At 42.8% G+C, this 26256-nt stretch overlaps 2 protein-coding genes across 8 annotated transcripts in view; one reads left to right on the top strand and one right to left on the bottom strand.

The window, feature by feature from the left end:
* Window positions 1-4183: 4183 nt before the first annotated feature.
* The window catches only part of CALCA (calcitonin), a 34969-nt gene continuing 12896 nt past the window's right edge, over window positions 4184-26256 (bottom strand). The window contains exons 5-12 of one of the 6 annotated variants that reach the window (XM_040700718.2): window positions 25180-25276; window positions 22855-22925; window positions 18433-18525; window positions 16145-16302; window positions 8443-8538; window positions 8013-8144; window positions 4997-5184; window positions 4184-4676 (exon numbers count right to left, since the gene is read on the bottom strand). In XM_040700718.2, coding sequence (XP_040556652.1) covers window positions 5022-5184; window positions 8013-8144; window positions 8443-8538; window positions 16145-16227 — 474 coding nt within the window. In that variant the 5' untranslated portion in view covers window positions 16228-16302; window positions 18433-18525; window positions 22855-22925; window positions 25180-25276 and the 3' untranslated portion in view covers window positions 4184-4676; window positions 4997-5021. Of the gene's footprint in view, window positions 4677-4996; window positions 5185-6638; window positions 7186-8012; window positions 8145-8442; window positions 8539-9487; window positions 9558-16144; window positions 16303-18432; window positions 18526-22854; window positions 22926-25179; window positions 25277-26256 lie in introns of those variants that run through there. The other 5 variants (XM_040700719.2, NM_001271965.2, NM_001271966.2 and 2 more) reach the window with 5 other exon arrangements.
* CYP2R1 (cytochrome P450 family 2 subfamily R member 1) lies at window positions 16726-25772 on the top strand. 2 transcript variants are annotated; one of them, XM_040701352.2, is made up of 6 exons: window positions 17186-17400; window positions 18949-19094; window positions 19758-19899; window positions 21516-22148; window positions 23809-24138; window positions 25028-25772. In XM_040701352.2, the coding sequence occupies exons 3-6, from the start codon at window positions 19893-19895 to the stop codon at window positions 25201-25203; spliced, it is 1146 nt and encodes a 381-aa protein (XP_040557286.1). In that variant the 5' UTR covers window positions 17186-17400; window positions 18949-19094; window positions 19758-19892; the 3' UTR covers window positions 25204-25772. The 2 variants fall into 2 exon arrangements, with proteins under 2 accessions (XP_420996.4, XP_040557286.1); XM_420996.8 differs by lacking the exon at window positions 18949-19094 and having other exon boundaries at window positions 16726-17400.

Raw genomic sequence — 26256 nt, 5'->3', positions numbered from 1 at the left:
GGGATCTAAGAGTATTTTCTCAGATACAATACGAGGAAAAAAGCTTGCCCAGAGGTACACATTCCGACTTCTAAAGGCAACATTTGCCTTTCTGGAGGTGATGCTAATGAGTTAGCTGGGATCACAGCTCAGCCCCAGCCAGAGGTAAGTGGTGCAAAACAAGAATTGAGATAAAGCCAAGAAAAGAAAGGAGAATTGTTGCAATCCATTTTGTTACTCTAAGGATGGACTGAAAGCTTCTAGAAGATGTGTTGCAAAGTTTGGCAGAATTTAGAAACTGGAATTCGTACTTTCTGGAAGAAAAAAAAAAAAAAGTACTGTGATCTGTGGGCATTTTCTGCAAAAGAGGAGAATTTGAGAAGGAACATCCTAAGTAAAGGTCAGTTCTGTGCAGACTAGAGGAAGGACGTGGTGTCTATTAGAACAGTAAAGAGGAAGAAAATTAATGTGCCATGTAGACCCCATCTGGCAGATGGGAAGGGTTCAACTGATTGTCACAAGTAGCAAGCACAACCAGCTTGGACCAAAGCAGCCAGTGCTCAACACATGTGAAAACAAGCTTGAAATGCTTGAAGTGCTCAGGTGTTCTGAGATAGCTCTGACATTGTTCAATACAGAAAAACGCAAGGCCCAAATTCTCCAGCATAGTTAAACTACTCACCTTGGAGAAACATTCAATCTGCTAATTATATATGACAGTGCTGGTTTAGATAGTAGATAGTAAAATTTACTACTGCTTACTAATAGTTGCTTTTGGCAGTGTTTGGTGTCAGAAGCAATAGTGTTAGCTTTTCTCCCTTCTCACACTGCAGATGATGAAAGCTTTCAGGAAGATGAATTCCACTAAGAGGGGGAAAAAGAGATCTAAACATCCGGAAAGAGCCACAGTAAATTCACTTGGGTTCTTTCAAAATGATGCTCTATTAGTGCATGCAGCTATGTCCTGGTGCATGATCATGAACCAAAATCTCAACTGGATCTAGCAACAGAAGGACATCTGCCACTGGGCAAAGAGCACATGGCTGAACAGCTAGAGCTCCTGCATTCGTTTTGGCAGCTGAAAAGGTCCCTCAGGAGATATATTGATGTTAGTGCTTCTGTTATCACTTGGACCTCACACACCTCTCAGCTGGACCCTGCAGCAGCTCACCCACACCTCCCTGACGCCCTGTGTGGTGCCCTGGCCCTGAACAATAGCTCTGGGGACCTGTGATACCCTGGGAGCCTACAACACCCTACTGCTGTCCCCTTTCCCACAGGGCTCTGGGAGGTGTGCACATAGGCTGCTTCATGGCACCAGCCCAAGGCCACCCCTGCTCCCCTGGCCCACATCCCACTGGAAGCTGCACTCACCAGCAAGACAAAAGCAGAAGCATGTGAGTACTCCAGACAAGAGGGCTCCTGCAGGTCCTCACTGTGCTTATTTGCTGGCCACAAGATGGTGCCTTTCTACTTCCCATCAGCTCAGGGAGAAGACCAGGTGGAACTCATAACCTGCCTTAGGCTTACATCATGCTTGTGTCTGTATTTGTACTCTTTAAAACAAACAAACAAACAAACAAAAATCTACAAATTCTGCAAAATAATAACCCCAAAACTCTATAGAGATGGGAAGACAGTCTTCAAGAAATTACCCTCAGACAGTTCTTTCTCAGAAATTTCTTCCTTCTTTGCCTCTACTTGCAAAGTCCCCATTCCAAGACTTTGCCTGCACACAGATTAAAAAAGAAACATTTGTCAAGAAAAGTGCATACTGGCAAACATCTAAGAACATCAGAGCCAGTCTAAAGCCATGATGATTATGCCTGATAAACAAGAATACAAAGACCTGTGCATGGCTAACTCATATTGCCTTGGCTGACTGAATACTGAATAACTTGAGTTTGATACCACTCCCCAAAACTTCACCAACATTATATTTGCCACCAGCTTTCAGCATGCTTAGAACAGCAGTGCAATTAAAATGGGAAAGTAAGTACAATAGAAAACATACTTTCCTTTACTAAACTCTAATTCCAAAAGAGATTTTCTCTTGTGGTAACTGTTTGTTGGGTGTTTGTTTTTCGGTTCAGGGACTGGGAGGGTGTATATTGTTGCTGTTTGGTTTTGTGGTTTTCTTTTTTGGGCTGTTTGGGGTATCTTTGAGAGTTGACAGTTGTGGGTAATTTTATCAAGAACAGGATTTATAAAAAAAATTGAAGCAATTTCTTCCAGATCTTCAGAAAGTCAGTCAAAGCAATCGACAAACTCCTAATAGGTCTGCAGTTCCAACATACTGAATGACGTGGTCACAGACATGGGTTAAATGGTTGGACTGAAACGATCTTAGTGGTGTTTCCAACCTTAATGATTCTATGATTCTGTACTTGTTTGTTGAGAGTATTGCATTGATGTGCAGACAGAGAATTTAATGAGACAACTGAAGATACAACAGGAATAGATCTTGAGATCCAAAACTAACTATATATTCCTTTAGAAAAAAAAGAAAGAAGAAAAAAAAGCACAACAAAAGTTTGATCCAATGTTTCTCCAACCAGAACAACATAAAAACCAACACCATTCCTGGAATGTCTTGCCTATGTTAGGTTTGTGACTTGATGTAGAATGTTAGTCTGAGGAAATCCCTTTGACTGGCAGGGAAAAAAAAAATAGTAAGCTTGTAAAATGAAAAATGGTCTGATCTTTTTTTTTTTTCAGGGTTGAAAACTACACATGAAGGAGCCTGAGATGCCTCTCAGCTGTAAAGTGAAATAATAAACTGCTTGAGTGTCTATATTTTAAGGCCAGAAGGAGACCAGGAACTTTACCTGGCTTCTTACTGAATATCCATCACTGACTTACATGCATTCATCCCAGTAACTAGGCTTAGGCATTTTATTTTGGAGCAGATTAAGCTGGGTGCCATAGTAAAGAACAAAAACCACCTGCCACCTATGTTCCAAGGCTCTACAGTGACGTGGAAAGGAGTACTGTGGTGATCAGGTGACCTCAGTGCGTTATCCACGCTTTGTGCAAAGAAAAAAATGAGAAAAATATCTGAAATCTAGAGAAAAAGTGCTTCCTGACTGCAAAATTGGGTCTTCCACACATAACCCAAGCAGGGTCATGCAGAGCAGGGCTTCACCTTGCAGTTCTAATAAATACAGATGTAGTAAATCTAAGCTACTTCAGAAGTACGCAGAAAAAAAAGGTACTAAACTGTCTCAGAGGAACAGATTTCTAAGCTAAGAAGAGGCCACCTAGTCCACATCCCTTCCTTACCTACTTAAACAGTAGAACTTTTCCCTCTAAACTGGCTTATATCTTCTAAATTTATACCTACGAGGTCTGCTTTGTACACTGACTTACCATAGCTGAAACGTCCCTCAAGGAGTAAACCCATGGCCACGAATGAGCTACGGGAGTGTCATCACTGGGCAGCCTTACTGGCTATATCTACATCTGGTTGACCTCGCTTCTCTTTTTTCTATTACACCTGCAGCAAAGACAGACAGAGATAGCGTGAGGGGCTTAATCTCTACTTTACAGTGAGATGATCTTCATCTGAACCGATGAAGCAGAGTTTGGAGTCCAACTGTAGAGCACAGAACAAATCTAAACAAACATCTGACTCAGCTACTAAACTGAAAAAGCAGCAGCTGTGTGGAGGGAGCTGGCAGCATCACTTAAAGAGCCATGGATTGCTTCCAGCTACCCTCTTCTCCACTTACTCTAATTATTTGTCCCTGATCCCGAAGTAGACTCAGCCTCAGGACTGCTTAAAAGAAATGTAAATTTCCGGAGCACCTTTTAAAATCCCTTTCTAATTTCCTTTTTTAACCTTAAACCTACAAGGCACGTTAGGCTGTTTCAGCCCAACTACAGCCCATACAAAAACATTTTGTCTTAACTCACACAAGATAAATGTTGCCTCTGGAGTTTCATTAGATGGAACAGTGACTTGTTTTTGTATTCAGTACAAGTCTCAGCACCATCCTCCCCAGTTACTGGTTTCTGTAGGCATACTCTAAGGCTGCTCTTCTTCCAGTTTGGACCACTTGACTCAAAGCCTATGTCTATAACAAATATGGCAGCAAGAGACCACTAGGCCATCTGACTGGCAGTGATGTTGGGCTACTGCCCAGTGTTTCTGTAAGTGTATATAATATATACATATATAATAAAAATAATCAGTTTCTCAATCCAAGTGTATCTAAAAATACTTTTTTTTAATTTTGCGTAAATTCACAAATGATACAATAGTTAAGAGGTTGGCTTTTGTTTTGCTTTTAAACATACTGTACAATCAGGTTAGTTAAGTGTTTAACACCAAGGCACAGCACACCATGTTATACACACACGCCTCGCTAGGCAGCAGTTCAGTATAACTCCCCGAGTTTTGGCAGCAGTGCCAGGATAAATAGCATGGATCACATATATGCTAGAAGATAAATAAATAATAGATGCTGTCACATTTTATTTGAAATGGAGTTGCATATAAAAAGAATATACAATAATTTAACTTGAATAACTTGAGTCCCTTGTACTATACATAACAGAAGTGTTCTCATTTTCATCTTAAACAAAATGCTTTCAATATTAGGATGCAAAATTAATCTTCTTTTTGGCTGTCTTGATTTGTGGAGAAGAGTTCCATTCATTAGAAATTGAAGTTGAGTCTTCAATTGCACATCAACCTGAAAGAAACAAACTCAGAGTTATCCATATGTTGATAATTAAACATTACCAGCAAAATGAGAAAAGTAAATGATTCCAAGCATACAGGTGCATGTAGATAATGCACTGTGAAGTTAGTTATCTAAGGAGAACCCCTCTGAAAGCTCTTCTTCACAAGTTTCTGTAACATTTCTAACAGCTTTTTATACTCTTACTTATCCTATTCACCTGGGGTTCTTTTACTGTAAGCCTGCTACTCATTCAGCAACACTAAAGTTCTGCAAATTCAGGTTACCTAAGGGTTGCCTGCACTGCAGACTGCTTCTTGCAATATATTTACCGTAGGCATGTTGTCATTCAGCTTCTTATATTTGAACGCTTCTTCTTCGCCTGCCGAAAGCCTTAGAGCCCACGTTGGTTGGGACAAAGTTGTTCTTGCCCACTCCTCCTGACCTGCTCAGGAAGTCTGCCAGACGATGGGTCACGCAGGTAGCTGTGTTGCATGCCCTTTTCTGTGCTGTTACGCTGCTTTTTGAAAGGAGAAGAAAGTCAGTTTCCAAGTTAGTTTCCAAAGTATCCACCCTGCTTGCAACAAGACGTCAGGAGGGGATGCTACCCCTTAGAAAGCTTTTTCTACAAGAGCAAGGGGAGGCTTGCTGTGTAGCAGGCATTTCATTTGCTCCACCAACAAGCTCTTTCTTCTAAGCATCAGGCTGACTTTGTGAAAGGTAGACAAGCTCTTCTTGGGCAATTGGAGTGAAGACCAATTGGACCAAACCAGACTTTCAGGGACATCTGAGCTGTTTCTCGTCTCCAAGGCACCATGGCTAGCACAGAGACACTGGTGAGGTACAGATCTGGGATATTTAACCAACCCCCTTCTCCTCACAAAATTTAGACCTTTTGTTTTGTTTGTGGTTCTTCTGAAGCACAGCAGCAAAAACTGATCATTAACGTCTCAGCTCAGCACCATAAAAGTCCAGAAAACACACAGAATCCTTGCATCGGTTTTATCAGGCACTCCGGCAGGGCTGCACCTGCCCAGCAGCCACCTATGCTTTCAGAGCTGAGCCACCCATAAGCATACTGCTTCTGCATATCCAATGGGGATATGGAAACATCTCTTTCCTGCCATTAGGCCCCAGTTCGGTACAGCACATTGCTATGTAAATACTACACCGACATCAGAATATCTTCTGGGCTCAGGTAAGCCTATGGCTAATAATATTTCTTTGCTAGACAGTACTTCATGGCATACACGTTCACACAGACCTTGCTTGAAAATTTTCTACCAAAGCAAGGACACTTGTCTGAAGGAAGAGCAATTTCACTGAGAAAAGCATTGCAGGACAGTTCATTAATGGTAACAAATAAGACTGTTTATGACACCGATGCCATGATTCAGAATAGGCTTCTGCTTACAGGATAGATGTGGTGTTGCAACAGAAGAATTGGAAATAACGGTATGGAACACACTGGGAGAAACAGCTAAAGAAAGAGTTTCTTTTAAAATACAAGCAAAACTATCTAAACATTAAGCAATAAGAAAAAAAATGATTTAGCCTCTTTACTTAAAACATACTCAAGTTTCAAATACACTAGTGTGAAGACTTATCACTAAATGAGAAGGAAAAAAAAGGGGGGGGGAAACATTAAATTCTTACCTGTAAGTGTTCAATACACAGTTCTAGACAGGGTTACATTTCTAGTTTGAACAGCTCTATGTGAGCCTTTCCTGACCCCTTTGTATCTCAGGCTATTCACTAACAGGTTTGCATGCATGCTTGGTTACATCAGTCCACATATTGTATAATTTCCATGTATGTGTATAACTTTTAAGATACCTTTGCACTTTCTTAGCTTATTAAACTTCTCCAGAATTTCTTGCACTGCCTCTCTTGAACATGACAACAATGTGTATAGCCTCTGTAGCCTTATCTAGAAGTCTCACATTCTAAAACAAGTAAACCAAACAGATCTAATCCTTATAGAAAAATAGGTTTATTGAACAAGTGCATGGGCAGGCACAAAAAGAGTCTACGTGTACATTTAGTAGCCAGAAATGAAGAGCCTCGTCTAGATTTGTTTTTAAAAATCAATATCTAAGATTATTTTAAATCGAGGCAGCGCTGTCTATTTGTATTTATTTTTCCCCTAGCTCGATGTGTGTGTTATGTTCTGTCTTCCTAACATTAGGTCCACCTCAAACATTCTCTGTCAAAAACAGAATCAAAAGAACATAGCAGAGTTAGCAATCAAAGTTAGATCGACATGCATCAGGTTAAGGAAAAAAAAAAAAGAGGGGGGAAGAAGGGCGGAATTAAGCACGTCTAGTTGTTTCCTAGGGTTTCCCCATAGTTTGCATAGCGTTCATGGTCCAGGTCATTCAGCACATTTCTTTTCTTGCCAGGAGTTCCAGCCCCGACGTCAGTACGAGGGTAAGTTTGCAATTTGTGCAATTCTTGAGACAGTTTGCCCAGCACACAAGTACTCAGACTGGCACAGCGTTTGGAAATAGGTCTATCCAGGCTGCAGGGGGAAAAAAAAAAACATGCCCAAAAGAAGAATAATCTCAAACATGCATGGTCATGCATTTCTGCCCTAGGCAAATATCTACTGTTAGGAAAATCAAAATAATGCAATAAATAATACAGATACAATAATATAAAAATAATCCCTCCGCACCACATTCCATGCAAGGAAGGTTCAGACAAATGCACTTCGAAAGAAAACCACTATTTTCAATGAAATCATTTTGTTGAAAAAGCAAGTTCATTAGCTTGTAAGATGCTCGCAGTTAGGAGACAGCAAGTTTTACTCTCCATGTATTCAGCATGCTTTTCAGTCTGTCATACATCATCACCATGCTTTGCAATACAAGTCCTATTAGGATAATGCAAACGTTCCTGCATGCCTTTGCTCCAGGGGGGAGATGGCGCTGCGTGCACTGGGAGGACACCTCCCCTCTGCCAGGGGCTTTCCATGCCTTACAACAGCATGCACTTTCACGACAGAGAATCCAAGAGTGACTGAACGATCCCTAACATTCCCACTAGGAAAACGTACCTTTTGCTGCATTTTTTTCCCCCATAACCCCCTCATTCAAGCTGAGATCGCCCTCCACTTTCGGTTGTAAGAGACAGACAGAAGCAGGTTAACTAAGTGGAAGCCATTCTCCTGACACAAACATTCGGATGTCTCTACACTGTCCTCCTTTATAAATTAGGTGATCAGTTAGCCATAACCCCCAGAAAACAAAAACAAAAGAGAAGACAGAGGGTCTGCTCAGGTGGCTCTCTGTGAAACGTTTGACATCTAACTTGACCTTTTCCCACCCCCACAATGGCTGTCCTTACCTGTTCCCCTCAGAGGCTTGCTCCAGCTCTTCTGCCGTCATCTGTATGAACTCTTTCACCAGCGCATTTAATAATCTCCGAGCTTCGTAATCACTGAGCGTCACTCGATCTGTGATGGACTCCAAGCCAGGTCTACGCAGAGGCAAGAAAACAGGATGAATACAGATAGCTGTGTAAAGGAGAGAGGAGCGTGTCCTGCACTGCTGTAAGTCATCGGCAGCGCCTTTCACGGGTGTGAAAAGGTAAGTCACACACATGCATAGCATTAGGTGTTTTACATACGTAGTTAGAAAAACGTCAGTATCATAAATAGCCCTAGAAGAAGTCAGCTTTCTGGAGTCTTTTTCTCTCCTAGAGCTCTTAAAAAATAAAAATTAAGTGTTTTCATACCATTCAGACAAAGCACTCAGCAATATGACCAGCTTCTTACCTGACTGGGGCTGCCTGGAAGCTGTCCATCTGGCACACAACCAAGGCATAAACAGCAAGGAAAGATGAAATCTTCAGCATGACCATGATTTCCTCTCTACAACAAAGAGGTATATCAAGCAATGGCTGTTTTCCAATCGTCGCAGTCCCGTAAGACCTATTAAAGAGGTCATCCTTTCCTAGCCACAGGTTGCAGAAGTGCTCACGGTTCTGTTTTGTTGTTTTCTTTTCCCTAACATTACCTTTAATCACTCCATTTTGCTTCCGTTTTCTTCGAGTTGTAAGATAGACGAATGCTATTACAGGGAATATAAATGCAGCCTTTCTGAGTTGCAGTTCTGTTCGGCTGCATTCAGCCTAATGCAGCTTTTCCCCCCAAACTGGGTGAAAGCACACTCCCTATCTGCTACACAATGTCATTCAGTGCGTGCAATGTGATGGGGCAGCCGTAAGAAAGAGTCATGAGAAAAAAATTAATAAGGGAAGAGGGGGGGAAAAAATGCTTCCAGTTTAATGCTGTTAAGAATGAAGTGCCACTGCTGGCACTGTACCTGAAGCTGCTTGCTTCTTGGCAGCTAGCATGCTAGTGTCCCAGCTCAGATTAAGCTTTAAGAATTAAACAACTTAATTTCAGTAAGTATTCCTACTCGGAAACAAGAAGCAGAACCTGACACAAGAGCAAACCCTGTAAAAGACACCCTAATCGATCCACTTCGAGCTACAGCTCAGCTCCTCACAGCATCGGCTCCCCAGGCTCAGAGGGGCACACGGGTAACCGCCCCACCAGCTCTAGGTCTCTCGGCCGCCCGTTCCCGGCCCAGCTCAGCCTTCGGAGGCCCCGGGGCCACCGGCAGCGCACAGCTCTCAGCCTGCCAGCGCCACAGGGATGGGTGACAGAGAGTGAGAGACCGAGGCCCGGCTCCCACCCACCTGCTCCGCTCGGCTCGCTATCCTTTTCCACACGCATACGAGAACTAACGCGTTACCGCCCCACACGATAGCGTAGATACACGAGAGCCGGGAGCGCTGCAGCGCACGGAGCTTACCGGCGGTGCGGGTCTCAGCTGCGGTGCCGCACGGAGCGGAGGCCGAATGCTGCCGCCGAGCCGCGGTGCCGCGCGCTGTCCGCCGGCTGCCCTTTATACCTGCCGCCGCGGCAGCCTGCGTGGGCGCCCGCGGGGCCCCGCCAGCCAATCGTCTCCCCGGCCGTCCGGCCCGGCGGTGACGTCATGCCCCGCTCGGAGCCACCGTCCCATTCACAAAAAAAGCCGGCACTGACTGATGGAGGGGGGGGGGGGGGTGAAAGTGCCACTCACGGCGCCCGGCCGCACGCTGCCCCCCTCCCCCCCGCGGGGCTCTCTCGGGGCGGCCTCTGCCGCAGAGCGGCGCCGCTCTCAACGCCCCGACGGCTGCGTTCGGACGGGAGGGGTTGCGGTCGCGAAGCAGGGGCGGAGGCGCGGCGCACGCACAGCGCTGAGGGGTCCTGCCGGCCGGGGCGAGGAGCCCCGGGCGGCCGGGAGCAGCATCCCTCACCGCCTCCCCCGGGCTCGCTCCACGGTGGGGTCCCGCAGCCCTCGAGGAAATCATCACCGTCATCTCTGCCACCGCTATCACCGGCACGGGCAGGTGCAGCGCCTTCCGGAGCTCGGAAGAGGCGCGGGGGGGGGGGGTGTTCGGGACCCGCAGGCGGTTGCGGATTACCGGCAGCTGCCGCGGCCCCACGCGTCACCGCGGAGGACCCTCTGCACCTGCCGCCAGGATGTTTGCACAGGCGGAGGAGTGTTTGCCGAGGTGTCTCGAGGACCGGAGAGTACCGGAAAGCTGCCTCCGGCCCGGGCAGGAGCAGGGAGCAGAGGAACCCCCCACCCCCGACTCCGCAGCCGTCGGTGGGGCGGATGGAGGCGAGGGGGGAACCGGCAGCCCCCGGCCCCGCTGGCTCCGGGCCCCCTCCCTGCGGCGCTGCCGGGCTCCGCCCGCTGCACGGGGACGCGCCCCGCGCTGTGCTGCCGCTATCGGCCCCGAGGCTGCGGGCGCGGCGCGGGACTCGGCGGCCGCACGGCGCTGCGCCGCGGGCGGACGCGGGACGGCCGGAGCGCTCGTTCCGGGCGGGCGACCCGACCTGGGCATTGCTGGCCCATCCTCTCGTGTTATTTTTTTTCTTGTTTGTTTTACAGACGGCTCCCGATGGCAGAAGCAGCGCGTTTCATCTGGAGATAAACGAAGGTAGGGAGAAACGAGATCTGGTATTTCTTCGCTGACCCGATGCTGGCTTGGAGCTTGAAAGAGGAGCACAGACGCGGCGCGCTGCGCATCCGATGGGGGCTTCTTCCCCATTCCCCTCCGTCCCCGCAGCGCGGCACCGCGCTACAGCCGGGCTCTACTGCCGCTTTCCCGCTCTCGTTCTGCAGAACCACGACTGCAAAACCGTTTAAGACGAACTGAGCCCGACCCGGGGCTCTCCGCTACGGCTCCCTCCCGGCTGGGCTCGTCCCGGAGCCCTCCCGCTGCTCCCGCGCGTACACATGGAAAGTTAGTTTGTGATGCACGTCTGTGTGCCAAGGGAACCTTCGGTCTCCCGAGAGAAGGAATTGAAGTATTTAAATATCTTTCGAACACTTCTATTCTGATTTCTCAGCTAGTCTTTCTGAGGTTGCATTTAAAACGTGAGGTAGCACCCAAAGGAACAGGTCGGCGTCACTTTTGCTGTTTCAACGTGACTTGTGCAGCTCCATCAACAGAGGTACGGTGTGGGGGCTCCACCGACTGAACTGTCAGTCACACATTCCCAGCCTTCACCATTCCTTTCCCCTTTCTCTGTTAACAATTAATCGCTCTCATTTCCTTTGGAGGTTTATTTAGTCGGCAAAGAATATTTATCTTTTAACCTTAAAAAGTCTGGACGACCACGTAGGAATAGTGCATCTCAGTTCTTTGGGGGGATAGCAAGCTGTATGCCGTCTTACAGCCAACTCCAGTCACTCTGAGTACTTCTCTCGCCAGTGCTACATGGAGCCCGCAGGATGTTCTGATGACGGATTTCAGATGCCAGCATTTCTACTTTAGGCTTTCACAGGAAGATACATAAATTTAAAGCAACAGGTATTAGTGCTAATAGATAAACTTTTGTGCACGTAAAGATGAAATAGTATTTGGATGTTGGCAAGCGCTTTGGCTGCTCCTTGCCAGCACTAATGGAGGGACTCCCAGCTCCTTCTGGTTTTTTTCCCCCACAGTTATACATCAGCTGCTCTCATCAGATAGATTTTCTTCCTCTCTTCTCTTACACATAAGATGGAGAAACAGCCTACGAAAGAACTCCAAAGATGGGACTGTCTAGTTTTAGAAGCTGTCAAAAAAGATACAGGGTTGTTACGGGATAAAGGTTTCCTGTTGCTAGATAAATCCAAAACCAGAGGTGAAGTATTTGTAGGAAAACTAGTGCAGTGGGGTACTTGTGAGCACTGCACTAAGGAGCCATGAGGTTTACAGAAACAAGGATATGCTGCTGCTTCCTTCAGTGCCTGATGTTGGGTAAAGTAATCAGTCTGTACAGATTCAAAGGAGATGAACTGAAGAGCTACAGAATGACTTGATTTTTTTAATAAGAAGTTCAATTATTTAATACAACCTGCAGCTCCACATAAGAAGAATTTCCTCTTTAATTAAAAGTTTGTAGGGAATCAGAAAAGGGTGCCCTATTTTCAAATGACTTTCTCTCTCTATACTTGATTGAATTTCTCCCAGTATCCTATTGTATGTTATTTAACTGTACATCTTGAAGCACAACCATTTGTTTTTCTACTGTAGATACTGCCATTAAGCCAACAAGCCATAGACGTCATAGTGAGGTTCTTAAACATCACCTGATTTGCAGAGCAGGACGTTTCATGTTAAAATGGGTTATAAAAGCTGAGCAGCCCTTCTGTCTCTGTTTCTCTACCTGTCCATGCTCCAGGTGGACGCCTAATTCAGTTTCTATCTCCATGAATGGCTGAAAAACACTTCCACAGAAGAAAACCACAACACATGCAGGGGACAGTGAGCACTACTGAGCACCCATGAAAGCATCTTTCTAATGTGTGATCCCAATCTGCTCCACAGAAAATTAATCTGGCCCTGAGTTAGCCACATGATGCTGCTGTAAAAGAAAGCTGTCTGTAACAAGAATGTTGTGTTTGAGGCCCTAGAGGTAATCCTTACATTCTACTTGCTGCTGATAAGACCTAGACCTCACTGTACTCTGTTCAAGGTAGCAGGACATAACTCAGAAAGACTTGGGCAACTTGGAGGAAGTCCAGAAGAAAACCAGCAGTAACAGTTATTAGAGCCTATAACATGACTTGGGAGAGAAACAAAACAAAACAAAAGACAAACCAAACCAAACACGAAGACTGGAGAAACAATTAACAGAAGGAAAGGTCATGAAGAATGATAAAAACACAGATAGTTGCTACAAAAAAAGTAATAATGTGCTCAAAAAAGCAAAAATATATGAACTTAAAACACAACAGTAGAGATGCTGCACATTAGAAAGAGCTTCCTACAACTGAAATTAATGTCACATAAGAACAATTTCTATTGCACTATACTAACAGTTTCTATGCCACCGTATGGCACGGTAGTCTAACATCTGTCAGGAATGACATCGTGTAGCTAATATTCACTCTGGGAAAGGAACATGATCAATTAAACAAGCTTTCTTCATCTTTTCCATCCCCACTTTCTGAGATTCTGTAATTTTAAGAGCTAGAGGCTGACTTAAACTCTGAAACATAACACCTTACCTATTGTCCAAACTTTTCCTAGCATTGGTTTTTGCAGATCTTACCTCCCTAAAGCATCTGATCCTTTTCCCAGCCACAGCCTTCAGAAGGCAACATTCATATTTAGGCTAAGCTCTTATCAAGCTTACCCACCCAAATAATATTTTACCCATCCATCCTATAGTTTCATTTACATTTGGCCAAAAAATGAGTGCCTCTCTTCAAAAAATGCAGTATTTCAGTGAGAACCAGAACATGGGTACAGATCCCAACACTAGAGGGTTCCCTTTTTAATGACATCAGCTTCAGTGACTCGTTTCTCAGGAAAGGAACTGCTATTGAGCTAATTACTGGGAAATCTATGAATCAGTCTGGAAGCAAATTCAGATCTTCCAAAATGCCTCAGAAAAGCTTCCAGACTGAAATATGGAAGACATTTTAAACAGAAGATCGATGCGGGATTGTTTTAATCTCACTGAAACGCTCCTAATGAGCTTTGGCTTTGAAGCACTTTCCCTGTATATATTCAAAATCCTGGTGCAGAATAATCTTTTACAACAAAGTGGGTCACGTTGTGCGGCACCGAGGGTTCTATGGCAGGGGAGAAGGGGCAGACCGTAAGGAAGCTGGCTATGGCTCCATCACCTTCCGTCCTGCAGAACCACAGCTCAGCCTGTGGGCAGGCTCACAGAGGCTGCAGCCCCAGCTCATGCCACCTGGCAACACTTCCATCCTTAAGAACTGGCAAAACTCCTCTGCACTCCAGCCAGACCCAGTTCTGTCCCAGGCTGCACCTCCAGTGCTCTGACAAGGGGAATCCCTGAAGGGGAGCTTTCAGTACACCAAATTCAGCCAGGGGCGGACTCACAGCATGGCCAGGCTAACACAAAGGGGACAAACTGCATGGGAGAATCTCACTCTGAAACACTTTCAAAATTAGCACCTATTTCCACTTCAGTTTTACACGTTCTCCAGCTGAGATAGGAGTTGAATGAACTCCTTATCTGGAAAGCAGTCTCAAAACTGAAAACAAACCTTGTTAGGCAATAGCACAGTTATAAAACCTTGTTTCGATCGCTTGCACAAGTGCTGTGCCACTATCTTATACGTCATCAGAGAATGTCAGCAAAAATCTAGTGAGAAACTGTCTGGTAAATCCTGAAGTTAACCCTGTATTTGTTCTTTACAAGATACTAGGAGCCTGGAGAGCTCACATCAGTATTTCATTCTTTGTCCCAAGAGTAGAGAAGCCTGATTAAGCCACAGTGTCATTTCACAGTTTGATCAGCCCATTCTAGGACCATTCAGTTGACCCCGTGCAGTGGGCTGCTACAGCGATAGGTCCCTGTTGATGCCATCTGCAGTGCCATCTGTGTGGGGAGGACCAGGTGCAATAGTTTCTCAGCTGGCTGTTTAACTCTGACTCTTCACAGAAGTCACTTGTGCTTGACAAAAAAAGAAGCCTGCTTTGAACTGCAGCTGAATACAAGTTGGTGAGATACTTGATGGAGCTTGGAAGCAACTCCATCTTCTTCCCAAGAATGTAACAGAGTTATCACTGGACTCTTAATATTGTTACTGAAAGAACAAGCCCATCTACGAGTAGATTTCTTCAAATTCCTTCCGAAGTCAAAACTATGCATATGCACAGTCACTTCCTGTCAAAGAATTGCCTTCTGCTTTTCTGGAGAAGGCAGGACCATAATCGTTCACTGTTACTTGAATGCGTCCAACTTTTCCTTACAGGATTTATGATGCAAAGTAATTGTGAATTGTGATGACCAGAATGTTTTAGAATTTAATAAAGATACACACTTTAATGGGTTTCCTTACTCAGCTATCATTTTTTATAATTGAAATCACAAAACCTTTACTCATCCTATGAGTTTGCTCATTTGATCATCTGTGATTAAGATGAGTAAAACCTTCCCAAAGTAGCAATTCAGCACAAGCTACCCCCACACTCTCAAAAGAATGAAAGAAATATAAAAAGATCAGTGAGGAACTGGCAAGGAATCCATCCTTGGATAGCCCATTGGGCTCTTGAACTCCTACACCTCTGTTCTTATGTGATGTCATCTGTCTGCAAAGCTTCATTTATCACTTGTGACAACTTTCAGTCATACTTATCCATGGCTTTCAGTCATACTTTTCCTCCATTTAATCATCTATCCTTTAGAGGCTGTTGGATTTTTAACCTTGGGAGATTCATCACCTTTTGGCTTGACCAAATCTGATATGACAGCTCTGCAATCGTGCTTTGGTTTCCCATCCTCTGTTACAGTGAATAGCACTATCTTCTTTCCTCCACCCCCAGGGTCCACATGCTATGGTAAGGTCAGTTTTGACTGTTCTCTCCCCTACTTGAAAATGATTGTTGGACTTTTCTGTACCTCCTTTTTTTTTTTTTTTTTTATTGGGTCTTCCTATGCTATGTTTGTTTTCTGCGTTTCCTCCCCAGAATGCTTGCTGCCAACAAGACAATCACCTTTGCTTTCTTTTCTTACAGATGCACTGGAAATCGCGATCCTCTGGGTGCATGTGATGTATTACACGCTTAAAAATGAAAACCAAAGCAATAGCAGCTAGGCTATGTTTCCTCAGATGCTCTGAGAACTACTCAAGTGTCATCTTATCTGGGGCGGGTGTATTTTGATCAGCTCACCTGTGTACCTCCATTCATCTAAATTTGCTGTTTGTAAACCCCCTCTTCCTTACTTTAGTAGATATCCATATCTAAGACAGCTCTCCCAGACATAGGGTCTGATTTTTGTGTGGTCCTGTGTACAGCCAGGAGCTGGAACTGATTATTCTTATGGGTCCCTTTCAATCCGGGTAATTCTACGGTTCTGTGAGACAACTTGCAGCCAAAATGCCAGGCAAAAAGCCCCACCTTATCGCTTCCCAGTCCCTCTCCTTCCCCCATCCCAGTCACGGTACCTCTTCTCTATGCTCTCAAAACCGATGCTTTTGCTGTGCTTGATTTCATCTTCGCCTGCCTTCTGAACAGCATCAGGGGCCATCCTCAGCCTCCAGGCCACGTGCTCTCAAGTCAGTAACTCCTCATCAGACGCAGAACATCCCAACACAGGAACGTACTGAGGATTAAGCATTAGAGAGTTAGATGACCGAGAACGCGATGCACTTTGATCAGTCAGTTTATTCATGAAGTTCATCAGTACAAACTCCGTATCAGCGTAGATCTTAATCTTCTTATGGATCTACTGGAGGTACTGAGCTAAATTCAACAGAAAGAAGGACTGAGTTGGGCACAGCACTGTAATGTTAGTAGGGCATCAGTACTTCTGGTATGCTAAGATCTGCTCATCCGGTTGCAGTGATTGAAAAGTAAAACAACACCAGTGGAAACAGAGTGAAGTTTTTTACAAACTGTTTCAACAGGATGTTACGATTCATAGCAGGATTGCTTTCTTAGCTCGGCAGGATAACAGTAACCTCTGTTTCTCCAGCATCTGCAGCCCCTTGCCGAGGTGCCACCCCGCTCACTAACAGCGGCAGTAAGGAGTTACACAGAGATGTCCTCCAGCAGACATCAGGTCCCTGCCGGCTCCGCGCCGACGGTGCCCACCGCCCACCAGCGGAGCCCCATCGGGCGGGCACACTCCCTGTCTCGTGGCCAGAAGGGAGGGGGAGAAAAGAAAGAAACACGGCAGGGTTGTCTGCTTGCAGTCTCCCAGACCCGAGAAGGCTGCAGGAAAGACATCCCCAAAAGTGCGTATTTCTGCTTTTTCCGTTTTTCCAGGACTACGAACGAAGGTATTTTTAATCAGGCGGCACAAGCTTCTCAGCTCTTCACCAGCACAGCCCCGGCCCGCCCCGGCCCGCTGACGCGAGGGGCGGCGCTCCCGTGGACCGATCGACGCGGGGCGGCTCTGCCAGCGCCCAACGGGGGGGCGGCGGGACGGGGCCGGGCGGCAGGAGGAAGCGGCGCGATGGGGCCGGCGGCGGGGGACGCGGAGCCGGAGGCAGCGGCGGGGGGCGGTCCCTGGCTGCTGCTGGCGCTGCCGCCGCTGCTGCTGCTGTTCGCGCTGGTGGTTCGGCAGCTGTTGAAGCAGCGGCGGCCGCCCGGCTTCCCGCCCGGCCCCGCGGGGCTGCCCCTCATCGGCAACATCCACTCCCTGGGCGCGGAGCAGCCGCACGTCTACATGCGGCGCCAGAGCCAGATCCACGGGCAGGTACCGGGCGGGCGCCGGCTCCGACGCCGAGCCGGGGCAGGCGGCGGGCGGAGCGGGGGAACGGCCCTGCCGCTATCGGGCGGGACGGCGCGGGGGGCCCCGCTCGGGGGTGCCGCGGCTCCGGCGCTGAGCGTCGGGCGAAACGCGTGCTACGGACGGCCCGGCCCCGGCAGAGAGCGGCTCCGCTCCCGTGCGCGCCGGAGCTCCGTTTCGGGGCGGCGGTGTGCCCCGAGCATCCGTCTGCCCCGCATTCGTGGGGCTTCGCCTGCGGCAGAGCGCGCAGGAAACCAAAGGGCAGGCATGGGCATAGTGCAGCACCGTCACGGGAAGAGCTTTGCATTAAAGTGCCTTCAGAATGATATTTGAGTAGTTACTGATAGTCGATTTACATACACATATGGGAATGTTTTGATGGCTTTTTTTCTTTTCGTGTTTTCTTGTTTCTCGTCTGTTTCTTTTCATTATCCCGTTTCACGGCAGCAGTCTATTCTTATACGCTTCGAAAAAGTGAAGCCCAAGCTATCAGTGTGGGCTCGGAAAGGCAGGCAGAGCAGACACAGCACGTGTAGGTGTGCGCCTGACTCCACCTCCCCCGTATCGCCTCGGGCTTTTCCTTGGATTCCCAACCGATGGAAAGACAGAGCTTTGAGTCCAACAAACAGTGGCTTGGATAGAAAATCACATCCCCCAAACTGTTAAGAGTTGTTTAAGGGGTTAAGAGGTGTGTAAATAACACCCTGAACAAGCAAATGAAAGAATACCGGTGATGGCACATAAGTCTTTCAAAAAGCTTTTGTAAAGGTAGTTATGAAAGCTACAAAAGAAACTATACAGTCATAGTCTTATGAATGGGAAGCAAAATGTATGAATGGAAAGTGTGCTCAATGGCAGAAGTGTAAGGGTAGGGTTATCTCTTCATCTCTTTCTCTTTATTTTGGCAGTTGATAAAAGGGGTTTCAAGGAAAATATTGGAATGAACTGAATGGAAATAGGATGGCAAATGTATCATTCAAAATTAAGCTTTATACTTGCCTGAATGCTGACTGCAGTTCTCTTCACGTGCTGTCACCAAGGATTCTGCAGAATTTGGGCTGGATCAGGAGGCAGACCAGGATAGTGGGAGCTCTGGAAGAGATCAAGGGAATGATCTTTTAAAAAGTATTTCACAGCATACAAAGAATGATAAATAGGCTGTGATTGAAGTACACAAAAATAAATGCTTCCAAGAGGTACAGCGGTATTCTTCTCATCATGTAAAAAAAGAGCAGTTACAACAGTGAAAAATTTAGGCTTGCTTAAAGGAAATAGACTTCATAGAACATGTAACTACTGTCCATTACTTCTTCATACAGTGATGGTCAGCAGTGCTGCGATGAAGAAAAAATAAAGATTTGTATAAGTGAAAAATACCAGATTTATTAAGCTAACTAAAGTATGAAAAGGGATACAGAATTTCAGTCTTGGGAATTTAGCCTCTTTTTTGTTTTATTTTTTTTTAAGCTTAGGAGAAGATTTTCATTGTGTTTATCCTATATGTGCCTTCTGCAGGCTGCACTGCGCCTTTCTCCAAAGCATGTAGTGCTGAGCACTTCTGGAAACAGGAGATGGGACCAGCTGGGCTATGCTATCATTTGTTGCCCGTCATCACGGCTCTCACATCTGTCATCTGATGGGTCTTTGGGAGTCTGTGCAAAGTAAGCTGGCGCCCAGTTTCAGAGAGAGGAAGGACTAGGTGCACCTTGGCTGTCTTCCACCACTGACACCACTTCTATGTCTGCCATCACTAAGTGATGGAAGTTTTTATCATAAAACTTGTAGCTTTGATCACAGTGCCCTGAACCAAATTCAACTACTGGATTCTTTTTTACTCAGGAAGAAAGGAGCAACAGATAGCAGTGAAACTTCCCTCCTTTCTTTGTTTCAATATGAAAATACATAATACAAGTACTTTAGCTCTTCTATAAATAATATACCTTTCATCTATTTGCATTAGGAGAAAAAACTTTTTTTTTTTTAATGACTATATGAAAGCATTCCCTTATCCTTCCTTTGGAGGTTTGGTCACATTAGCTGCACTGCAAAGCAGAATGTAGCATAGGCTAACTTACTGTGTCATTTGACAGAGATGAATTTAGCCCACAACAAACCCTATGATGCCACAGTTGTGTCAGTACTTGAGAACCCTCCTGTTTCTTGCATGCCCCATTGAAGTTTATTGCTGTATTTATGAAATCTGTATTTTGCATTGAAGTTTAGTGTTATGTCACTTTTTCATCAGTTGTGTTTACTCATTTTCATTATTTCTTTGTAAGATTTGGTTCTAACAGCATTTTATAATTTGTTTTTTTCCCTTAAAGATTTTCAGCCTTGATTTGGGAGGTATATCTGCTATTGTGCTGAATGGCTATGATGCAGTGAAAGAATGCCTTGTTCACCAAAGCGAAATTTTTGCAGACAGACCATCTCTTCCTTTGTTTAAGAAGCTGACAAACATGGGAGGTAAGTGCTAGTGTCTTCAAACAGAAATGCATTTTTGGCCTTAAGATTTTATTAGGCTGTACGATCACATGAAACATTTGCTCTAGTTGTTTTCTCCACCTTATCACTTTACATGAAATGCTCAATGCTTCTTAAAAGATATCCAGAAAGGACTGTCATTCCTGAGCTAAATTCCACAGCAAGACACATGTAATTATTTATCTCCATGCTCTCCCCTCCTCAGTGAATTAGTGTCACTTGGAAAGCTATTTTCTTTGTTTCTGGGAATCAAATTACCTATGAGCAGTGCAAGAGTCTTTTGAAATAGCTACACTTTTCAATTACTATAACTCTTCCAGCTGTTTAGCATGAACTCTGAGAAACATCTTTTTCACCCAGAGGGTGGTGACGCACTGGAACAGGTTGCCCAAGGAGGCTGTGGATGCCCCATCCCTGGATGCATTCAAGGCCAGGCTGGATGTGGCTCTGGGCAGCCTGGTCTGGTGGTTGGTGACCCTGCACATAGCAGGGGGGTTGAAACCAGGTGATCATTGTGGTCCTTTTCAACTCAGGCCATTCTGTGATTCTATGATTCTATTTTCTTGCAACTCATCTTGTCTTCCTTGTAGATTTGGTCTGTTTGAGTTGGAAAATAAGATTTTCATGTCCTTATTATTAAGAAGATCTATATTTAATTGGCCTTTAACGTTCAGATACAGGTGTATGAGGAACTTCAGAAATTTTGATGAGTTTAAGAGCTGTACCTCAAACTTAATTTCTGAGGTTAAATGTCAGTATTTCTTCTTGGTGTTTCCATTCTGTTTCTTTGTTTTCTGCCTTTTATGCATGGCTTTGTAACATCTGTTTTGCACCGCCCCTTTTACCTTGTACTATACAGATTTCAGTCACATCATTAAAAATTGCACCTTGTTCCTTTCTAGGTTCAGTGTTTTGCTTTTTTTTAGAGTGCTTATTAATCATTATTAATTATTAATAACTACTTTTAACTAGGATTGGCAGTCCCAACTCCTTATGGCACTTCATCTCCCAGAAATGTTGGGAAGTAGCATGACCTTTATAAATCTGATGGAGACAAATACTGAGAGATTACTCAGTATTTGAATTCTTTGAATCCAAGCTTAAAACATCTTTTTTTTTTTTTAATTAGATATGACAGACTTTACCTCAGCTTTTGTTTATAGGATATATTACTTTGGTAAAAACTGAGTTAAAACTTCAGTGAAAAAGGAAAATGTGGGCATTACCACATGTTAGTGTATGTCTCATGACTCAGGAGGCTTGCGTTTTGATATCAAAATACTCTTGGTGTACCTGCTGATGTTATAGTGGAAGTACTCATAGCAATTGCTCCTAGTTCCAATTTTCCATAAATGCAAAATGTTTTCAGATAGATCTGACATGCTTTTACATAAGAGTATGAAGTCTGCTTGCCTGCAGTAGCACAGATATATCTAATTCAGCTTTGAGGCAGAGGGGTTGTTTAGGTCATCTTCAAATAGCTTATTCTACTGACAATAATATACTTTTAGAGTGAACTGAATGGTTGAATAATTATATCATCTTATTGAGGAAAAATAAAGCACTGCATAAAATGCTGTGTCAAAACTTTTTTTCAGGCTTACTAAACAGCAAATATGGCAGAGGATGGACAGAACATCGCAAATTAGCTGTGAACACCTTTCGAACTTTTGGATATGGTCAAAGGTCCTTTGAACACAAAATTTCAGAAGAATCTGTGTTTTTCCTCGATGCCATTGATACCTACAAAGGCAGACCATTTGATCTTAAGCACTTGATAACAAATGCTGTTTCAAACATTACTAATTTGATTATTTTTGGAGAACGTTTTACATATGAAGATACTGAATTTCAGCACATGATTGAGATTTTCAGTGAAAATATTGAATTAGCTGCTAGTGCCTCTGTATTTTTATATAATGCTTTTCCTTGGATTGGTATCTTGCCATTTGGGAAACACCAGCAGCTGTTTAAAAATGCAGCTGAAGTCTATGACTTTCTTCATAAGCTTATAGAACGAGTCTCTGAAAATAGGAAATCCCAGTCACCTCGACACTTTATAGATGCATACTTAGATGAGATGGATTGCAACAAAAATGATCCAGAATCAACGTATTCAAGAGAAAACTTAATTTTCTCTGTTGGAGAACTCATCATAGCGGGGACGGAAACCACAACAAATGTTTTAAGATGGGCAGTGTTATTTATGGCTCTTTATCCAAACATTCAAGGTAAGAACTTTGCCGTTTTGAGAAACTGATACACCTTTCCACTGCAAATTTTAAAATGAAGTATGATACTAACATTTTAGCATCTTATTAAATTGTTTTACAACTTATTATGGAGGTCTGATTTCTTTACATAAAATATTTCTAATATATTTAAATTTTGCATTGCGTTGCTTAATACTGGTTGGCAGACAACCACGTCTGTAAGGCTCTTCAGAACTACCAAGAAATCAGATATCTTTATATATTAAAGGTAATGTTTTATTTTTATGGTAATAGATGCTTAACTAAGGAGAAATACCTAGGCTTCACTCAGTACAGCTAATACTTCTTTGTGAAAGCTTAAAACTGAGGTTGCTATTTTTAAGCAGTCAGCATATTTCAGATAATTTAAAACAAATAGTTCTAAAAAAAATAATTGAATATTACTTTTATGCTTCTGTGTTCTATTAATTCGTTATCATGCTTGATGTAGTGCAATTAGAAAGCCTACAAAAAAATTAAAAGTGTAGGTATATGATTATAGGTACTTAAGTTTTAGGATGCATATTTGTGTTGAAAAGAGTTATTTTAAGTGCCATAAATAGTCAAAAAGATTAAAATGTCCTAACTCCTTGAGACCTGACCAAGATAGTGTTATTCAATAGAGATCAAGAAAAGCATTATCTTGTCTCCTATACATTGGCCAGTTTTGTAGAAATCCACTCACCTAAAATAATCTTCTGGTCTTGGATACTGCAGTACAATACGTTCCTGAATCTGAATTCAATATCAGTTCATCTAGATAAAAATAAAAATTACTGTTACTTTTTTTTTTTTTTTTACAGTATACGCCAATAAATCACTACATTATAGAATGTACTTCCACTAAGCTGTTTCCCATCTCTTTATTTTGATATGAAATATTGTCACTTCAGATTGAAGAACCTGGTGATTCTTGATAGAATTTTTCTGTCATTGCCCAGATTTTCATTTTTTGCACATGAAATGTAAAAATGCAAATTTGTTTTAATTAATTAGGGGCTGTTTGACTGTCTCAGCAAAGAAAGCTTATGAGGAAGAAAAAAAAAAAAAGGAAGTCTGAATGCCTTTGATATTTTTTTTAAAAGAGTGATCTTATTCCTGCGAACCTGATTTTAAAAATAGCTAAAAAAAATGAGTATTGATGGAATTTTTTTCTTTTCAGTTACATTCAGAATCTTGCTACTCTGGGTCTTCTTATCTGATACATTACACTGAGAATTATTTCCAGTTTAAGAGTGAATGATTTTACACTGTGTCAATTTCAAAGAGTCAGCAGTATTAGATAAGTGCCAGTGTAAGTAGGTAATATCAGTGTTATCTGTGTCCACTCAAGTATTTGAAGTACATTATCTTCACATTCTCATGCTTGTTCCCTTCATTTTGATGAAACAGAAGTAAACATGAGCACAAAAGAATGTATTAAAGCATGATTTTACTGTTAGTAATTAATCTTGAAACGAAGATTACTGCTGTTATGTATGCTTACAAGAATTCCTACTAGCAAGAGGAAGACAAACATCTAAACTTAAAAACTTATAAGCTACTATATTTTTGGTATGATATGTCATGTTTCAATATTCTTCTATATTTTCAGGCTATAAAATATAAAGGATTTTTCACTTATTCCTTTTCCTAACAGGACATGTTCAAAAAGAGATCGATTTAGTCATCGGCCCAAACAAAATGCCTGCTTTGGAAGAGAAATGTAAAATGCCATATACTGAGGCTGTTCTCCATGAAGTTCTAAGATTCTGTAATATAGTTCCACTAGGTATTTTTCACGCAACCTCCAAAGATACTGTTGTACGTGGTTACTCTATTCCTGAAGGCACTACAGTTATTACAAACCTCTACTCTGTACATTTTGATGAAAAATACTGGAACAACCCAGAAGTGTTTTTTCCTGAGAGATTTTTGGACAGCAATGGACAGTTTGTCAAGAAAGATGCATTTATTCCTTTTTCATTAGGTAAAAACGATTCCTTCCACTGTTCCTTCTCATAAATCTAGGAACATAGCACATGAAAGTGATGGCAATAAATCAGAAATGAACAGCATGATTTAAATCCATGGTTCTGATGAAACAGCTATTTTAAAGATATATTCTTTATATATATATATATTCTTGGCATAGCACATTTTAAGATAATGTCCTGTGTAAAAATAAACTCATTATTATAGAAACCAACAAAAAAAAATGCACCTATATAGTATCTCCTTATCTGCAGAATCTCTACATATCAGAATCTCTGCATATCAGATCATCATGGCACCTAAGTGCTGTTTGTTTCAGAATTAACGTGCATATTCATTTGCTGCTGAAGTTGTCACAAACAGGTGATATACACAGCCAGTTCGCAAATTTCAGCACTTTAATCAGCACCAGAAATTGCAGGTATTTTTCTAAGGGAGGTCAGCATATGGCACTACATTATGTCCCAAGAAAATATTCTGGAAGTCCTAACTTATAGGCATTTTTTTATGCCTATAATTAAGGGTAATTTACCTCACGTATTAATAGCAACCTAAAAGTTAGATGTTCAGTTCAACTAACTGCCTCCTTCTGCAGTCCATGGAAAGACACACCCTGAGATACTCTTTCTCCGGAAAATAAAAGGAGCCAAGACAGTTCTCTTGGACTAAATGCACAACTTCTAAATGGCCTAATTTAGATGTGATTAGTTCTGTCTGTATTGCTTGTTTTGTTTCTCTGTACTTATTTGATTTTTATAACTTATAGAATTTGTAATCCATCTGCCTTACAAAACCACAATTTCTTATTCACAAGAGTGAAAATGTAATGTAAATAATTTTACAATAATTTTACAATCTTTTCAAAAACTTTTTTTCTAATCCAGGAAGAAGACACTGTCTTGGAGAACAGCTAGCTCGAATGGAACTGTTTTTGTTTTTCACTTCATTACTACAACGATTTCACCTGCGTTTTCCTCATGGTGGGATTCCAGATCTCAAACCAAGATTAGGCATGACATTACAACCACAGCCATACCTCATTTGTGCAGAAAGACGATGAACAGAGGAGTCTAGACTGTCAGATGGAGTAAAATGGTCCAAGCAGCTGCCAAGGAGTCCCTTGCCTTCTATTTCTAAATGTATTCAAGTTGGAAGAACAAAAATGTTAATGACTTAAACTATGGTTATTTGTGCACAAGTTCATGGTTTCTTTTCACTTGGTTTTCACAAAAAAAAAAAAACACAACAACACAAAAAAAAACAAAAAACTGAACAAACTCTCAACCAAGAATATAAAAGAAATCCTGTGTTTAAAGTTGACATTTCCACTCCATAAATTTGTTTTGAATCTAACTTCTCATTCAGTTTTTAATTTCTTTGCAAGCTATTTTACTTTGAGAGAATATTTTTATAACAGAGAGAATATGGCTGAAATTTTTATACTCAGATTTATATGTAGAAATCCTGTATACCTTATTCCAGCAAGGCTGGAATATATAATTCTTTATTAAATTCACATAGCTAAAATGATTTAAATTTTTATGTTTAAATTTCTGTAACTGAGAAATTATCATTTGCAGCCTTGACAATCAAATCTATAATTAAAGCATTTCAATCCTTCCTTCATCATTCCCAGTATTCCTATGTGGTCTTCATTTTCTAGTAAGTCAGATAACTGTATGATTCATTTTTGATTATATTTTATGGCTTTCTTTTTGTTTAGTAACATACGCAACGTGTTCCATTATTCCCATGCTCTTGACAATTACAGAAATGCACTGTCTTAGTTAATTGCATTTCCAGACACATCCTCCATTTCCTCTCAACACAAAGCATTACATAACAATTAAGCTCTGCTTCAGTAGTCTAAAAAAACGTGTTTGTGTTATGAGAGTCAAGTGCAGCTATACTAAGAGTCTACTCATGAGTCTGACAGGAGAAGAGACCTTGTTGGAAGAAAGGAGAGAGTAGGGTAGGGAGAAACGAATTTTAACTGGATTTTAAGCACAGGTTTTAGGCATAAAAGCTATTTGACTTCTGGTAACCTATTTTTGTTTGATTCTGCTTGACAGCTATTGCTTTGTGGTTATTGGGAGAATGTGACTTAAGCGTA

Source organism: Gallus gallus, chromosome 5, assembly GCF_016699485.2.
Source record: "Gallus gallus isolate bGalGal1 chromosome 5, bGalGal1.mat.broiler.GRCg7b, whole genome shotgun sequence".
Classification (NCBI taxonomy): Eukaryota; Metazoa; Chordata; class Aves; order Galliformes; family Phasianidae; genus Gallus; species Gallus gallus.
This window is presented reverse-complemented; position numbering and strand designations above follow the sequence as displayed.